This window comes from Anopheles aquasalis, chromosome 2, assembly GCF_943734665.1.
Source record: "Anopheles aquasalis chromosome 2, idAnoAquaMG_Q_19, whole genome shotgun sequence".
In the NCBI taxonomy this organism is placed as follows: Eukaryota; Metazoa; Arthropoda; class Insecta; order Diptera; family Culicidae; genus Anopheles; species Anopheles aquasalis.
In genome coordinates this window covers 11230001-11235000 of record NC_064877.1, presented here as the reverse complement: position 1 = coordinate 11235000, position 5000 = coordinate 11230001, and the positions used below count along the sequence as shown (strand labels likewise).

Here is a 5000-nt window from a genome sequence, read left to right as displayed (position 1 = left end):
TTAGCGTAAAAGCCATTTTTGCCTATCCAGCCGTGCACCATCGGTGCCAGTGCATAATGATTGGCATCCTTAGAGGGCGAGAGGGAAAAGCGAAGCGCTTATTGTAAAGTCGCAGTTCACAGGAAGCAGCCACACGTGGGGTCTGTCTTACCGGTCTTTCCACCTTCACCGGCTTATCCGGCATGACGGTTCCTGCTAGTTCGTGCGTCGCATTGGCCGGTTTTTTACCGCGAGGTGTTTTCGTTTCCACTGATCGAGCTCGTTTAGGGGGAGCGTGTTCCATATCGCTAGCTTCCCGGCTTATCGTCTGGCCATGCTTTTGTTTGGATGCACGTTTTGCGCGAAATTGGAGTTGTCAACGGGAATCGCCTGGTTGCCAAACATCCTTACCATTCGTTAAGAGACTGTCCCATCCTTGGCCTCGGAAAAGGTATAAAGTACTGCAAACCATTTTTGGGGTCCTTTTTTCGTCATAAAAACGCCATCCGGATTATTGTCTTTACAAATAAATGCTTATTTCTTCGTCAACAAAGAAGCCGCTGAGAGTGTTTCTTGGTTACGATGGCAACCGTGTACGCGACTGTCATCAGGAGAAGGGGGTGGGAGAATATGTGTAAACAAATCGAATCGAAGGCGAGCCGCGCGGTGTGCGGTTACATAAAATATCCCCAAAAACACGGTCGTTCAAGGGGCACACAAAAAGTGAACCAATAATGTCGCTCAACTCCGGGGCACGCGGTTTTCGTCGGGCACCATCGTTATTCCGCAATGGGCTGGAACTGGTGAAAAGTCGCTACCAAGGGATCGAGACACGGCTCGGCGAGATCACGCTGCCGGAGCGGTTCAAGGGAACGATCGTGGAAAAGTGGGCCACCTATTGGAGAAATCTCGTCATCGACTACAAGGAGATGGTGATCGATACGGGGCGCGGTATGCGGGATCGTCCTGTCCGGAGCACCATCTACGTTTCGCTGTTAGCCGCTGCCGGGTACTGCGGGTCCAATAATCCGAGCGAGACCGACTTCTACGATCAGTACCGGCGGGCTTACAACCAGCTGTCCCTCGTGCATCCCACCTGCCAGAATCCGGTCGCTTCACAGCACATCACCTTCCTGGAGCGGTGCCACAACGAAGGCATCCTGCGGCGGCTGTCGCTCGGTGTCGTCTCCTTCCTGTGGCTCGACAACTACGACAAGGGGCTGGCCATCTATAAGGCCGTCTGTCCGTATCTGCAGCCGCGCTACCTCACCTTCCACGAGCGGATAGTGGACGTCGGATTCAACGGGAAGTGGTGGCAACTCGAGCGCAAAATGGTCGATTACGATATTAATGAGGAAAATCTGGGTAGTTAGAGCGCAATAAATCGTGTGCGTGCGTTACAACCAAAGCTTCTTACAATCACTTACATCACACTGTCCCATTGGTATCCTAATCCGAATTACCAGAATGACTGTGATGATGATGAGGCTCGCGTGCTTGGATTTTAATATGGAAATTCTAAAACATTTATTGAAAGCCTTTTGTACACAGCATACATTCGCTCTATATCCTAAAATTTGCCACAGCTTACTACCATTGCATACACAACTAGAAGCCGTTTCCAATATAGCTTCGCTTCCTTATCCATTATTGCCCTCCCCTAGTACTGTAAGCCTATATTAGTTACCATATATGTGTTTAAACCTTGCCAAAGCTTTCGAACATTCTGTCCTACACTGGCATAGAATTGTCACTACCGTAATGATTATTAGGAATTCTACGTTCTACGCCGAGTTTCCGCCGTTAAACTGTTACGCAACTCAGTGAATATGCTTGATCAAATAGGTCAATTTTAAAACAATTCTTATTCGATTGCAGATTGTTATGCGTGTCGCGTCGTTTACGGTCGACTGGGCATTATTAATATTAAAGTGCACCATATCTACCAGATAGCGCACAGCTCGCTACCGTTGTTTCACGTACTATGAACGCCTAGTATCACCTGTAACGTTCTCTTTTCCCTACCAAACAGGATCTTATCTCGCTTGTGTCCCAGAGAACACAAGTCCCTTGGTGTTCTCGATAGGAGGGAGAGGGAAAGGATAGCCTTCTTTGCAGAGAACCACGATCGCACGGCAGGTTGGCTACTCTTTTACAAGATGAAAGAATCTATAGGAAAAATTGAAAACAAAAGACAAACAGACGGGGGCTTAGTTTGAGCAGGCAATCCGCGATAGGTTAAATGAAAAAAAAATACATAAATTAAATAGAAAGAGAATATATAGGTTCTAGAGTGGATTAATATTAGTCTATATAGGAGAAAGAAAAAAAAGGAGGCGTATAAAGGATCAAACAAAGAGAACGCATCCAATTTGCACAAGCCAGACAGACAGTGCACCAATTAACGCTACATGTGAAGGCTAGAACTAGAAATAGTGTCATGTTGCAGGCTACGCAAAAAGGAACAAACCATTTAAAAAAAAAATGGAGAATACGGTTTGATGGTAATCGTATCTACAAGCCGCTACAGAGTACATAAAAAATCATATTGAAATATATCCCGTCAGCTGAGACAGAGCGGAGAGTAGAGAAGAAACGTTTTACGTCAGAACATCATAGATACCTAGTAGGCGTATACGAGCGAGATTTTGTTGGGTCAGCTTGTGGCAACCGCTGGCAATTCATCAACTGCCAATGGCCTGCTCTGGTTTAACGCTCAACGGCATTGCGTCTACTGGCCCCAGTGGATTGGCTACCACCGCGACTGTCCTGATTGATTTCGGCGATGCCGCCATCGTCATCGGTAGCTGCAGCGATACCGTTGGGAACGACAGATGATCGTACCGTACTGCAATCATTGCCGCGTGGAGCGTCAACATTAGCAAACTCCTGCTGATGTTCCTTCTCGGGCTCATCTTCCTCTTCGTCCGATTCGTGATCTGGTTGAGCGAGCAGTGCAGCAGCATCCAGCACGACCACGTTCGGTTGCAGGGGAATAATTTCGCTACAGTTGGAATCATCATTATCATCGTCAACCATCATCATCATCATCATTGGATGGCGTCTTGTGGCACCGGAACGCCGACCATTTGTCCGTCCTGCGATTCGTGATCCGAGCCAGCGGCGTGCTCCTGGTCGTTGGCCTGCGCCGTCGTCGTCGTCGTCGCTTGTTGTTACGTCTTGGTGGTGGTGGTGCTGCTCATCCACTGCCATCGCATCCTCGTCCTCGCCTCCGTTATTTTCATCATCAGCCTGTGAGTCCGGAGTGCAGGGAATTTGAATTTCATCCTCCTCTTCCTCCGCCTGTTTCGCAACAGCTTCCGTTGCCGCGGATGACGATAGTGCGTCGTCCTCCACCACTTCCGGCTGATGGTGTGCTTCGTCCGAATGACCTACAGCATCATCATCACGTTGTTCTGGTGTTATCGAAGAAGGAGATGGAACGGGAGTGGAAGAAGGGTGGGAATAGAAGGAAGATGGCGTATCATCATCGGTGATCGTACCTGTCGCACCTAACTGCCCGCTGGCCAACAGCACGATCGCCGTTCCGGTGCCTTCGACCGTCGGTTGCCCTGCTATCGAGGGCCCGATCGGGAACAGCACCGGATTGATGCGGCTGCTAGTGGTGGTTGTTTTGGCAATCGCCGGATTCGTGACCGTGATTGGCAGTTCCAGAGACGTCGGTACATTCGGTTTGCTTGGTACACCAATGACGGCCGCCAACGTTTCGTCGAGATTCGTCGTCATCGCCGTCGTAGACGCCATCGACGATGTCGGTGGCTTCGGTGTGGTTACTAGCTTCATGGAGGCGCCTGCAGCTCCGTCTTCTTTTCCCGGCACTGACGTCACAGTCGCTGACGATGGTGATGCTGCTTCGCTTTGCTGTTTGAAAGACGTCGAACTGTTGCCGTTGGGATCGCGACCATTCTTCGATGGTACCTCCACCGTCGACATGATAGGCGGCTTCGTTAGTATAGCGTTTGTTTCGATCGTTGTGCTCGGATGATTTACAGGGAGCACGTCTGCAGGAAGTAGAGACGCTTGTTCTGGAAGTACGCGCCAATACGTGAGCATTAAGTGAAATTCGAATGTGAAACCTGCCACCAGATGGGGTTGCGGGTCTGGGTAGTCCTGATACTCACCTTGAAGTTCGATCAGTGATCCCGCATGGTCCTGGGTTAGAATGATCTGCGTACCCTCTGCTGTCACTAGGGCACTTAGCGTACCACCACCACTGCTAGCACTGTCCGGAGGTAACGTTGTTTGCTGTTGCTGACCGGCGGCTATCGCTGCTAGCCATTCTTGGGCCGTATCTAGGAAAAAGGGAATGGTTCACCGGAATGGAAAGAAAGCGCCAGAAAAGAAGCAAAAACAAACACATTCAAGATAACTCTAGCAGAGCATAGAAATGTGGGCATTGTGACATTCGGTTTTGCCATGAACATCATACATAGAGCAATGAAGAAATGGTGGCGAGGTATTTTGCCTCATTTGCAAGCAGACTAAACAAAGACTAGTATCAAAAACAAATTAGCAGAATGTAGACGTTGTATTCCAGTTACGTCCTCTGGTCGAGCTGGGATTAATTAAACAAGAGCAACTCATCAATTTCAGTTACCTTAATCATAGTCTATTTACTTTGCTTCCAATCTCCCCGCCTTTGCTGTTATGTCTCTCTCTCTCTCTCTCTCTCTCTCTCTCTCTCTCTCTCTCTCTCTCTCTTTCTCTGTTTCTGTGTCTCTATATCCCGACAACAATGGTTGGCGTTCGCTTACTAAACGGCGCTGTTCCCATGTCGATGTTCTATGGTGCGCCAGAACAAAGCACTTAACTTACACACAATTTCGTAAAGTTATATATGTATATATATATATATATATATATATATATATATATATATATATGCATGTACCACGAATCTTTATCCTGTCGCGAAGTTTTGCATTAGTAGTAGTACAACATGTGTCCACAGGATCGCAACCAGATGATATTTCCCGCTCGTCTTGGACTTAAGCATTATA

The 5000-nt window shown here is 48.2% G+C and overlaps 3 protein-coding genes across 5 annotated transcripts in view; 1 reads left to right on the top strand and 2 right to left on the bottom strand.

Annotated features, from left to right (window-relative positions):
- LOC126581641 (uncharacterized) overlaps positions 1–305 on the bottom strand; it is a 2847-nt gene extending 2542 nt beyond the window's left edge. Inside the window, exons 1-2 of the mRNA XM_050245447.1 lie at positions 152–305; positions 1–68 (exon numbers count right to left, since the gene is read on the bottom strand). The exon at positions 1–68 is cut by the window's left edge and continues 2542 nt beyond it. Coding sequence (XP_050101404.1) covers positions 1–68; positions 152–283 — 200 coding nt within the window. The 5' untranslated portion in view covers positions 284–305. The remainder of the gene's footprint in view (positions 69–151) is intronic.
- A 303-nt stretch (positions 306–608) lies between these two features.
- Positions 609–1462, top strand: LOC126573269 (mitochondrial import inner membrane translocase subunit Tim29). The gene has a single exon (XM_050233243.1). It carries the CDS (start codon positions 714–716, stop codon positions 1350–1352), a length of 639 nt encoding a protein of 212 aa, XP_050089200.1. The 5' UTR covers positions 609–713; the 3' UTR covers positions 1353–1462.
- Positions 1463–1476: 14 nt separating this feature from the next.
- Positions 1477–5000, bottom strand: part of LOC126573268 (serine-rich adhesin for platelets-like) — a 13668-nt gene continuing 10144 nt past the window's right edge. Inside the window, exons 6-9 of one of the 3 annotated variants that reach the window (XM_050233240.1) lie at positions 4122–4292; positions 3483–4025; positions 2603–3395; positions 1477–2148 (exon numbers count right to left, since the gene is read on the bottom strand). In XM_050233240.1, the coding sequence (XP_050089197.1) occupies positions 2689–3395; positions 3483–4025; positions 4122–4292 (1421 nt within the window). In that variant the 3' untranslated portion in view covers positions 1477–2148; positions 2603–2688. Of the gene's footprint in view, positions 2149–2602; positions 3396–3482; positions 4026–4121; positions 4293–4409 lie in introns of those variants that run through there. The other 2 variants (XM_050233241.1, XM_050233242.1) reach the window with 2 other exon arrangements.

Excerpts from the sequence above, each read along its gene's own strand:
- LOC126573269 (XM_050233243.1), top strand. The coding sequence starts at position 714 with ATGTCGCTCAACTCCGGGGCACGCGGTTTTCGTCGGGCACCATCGTTA.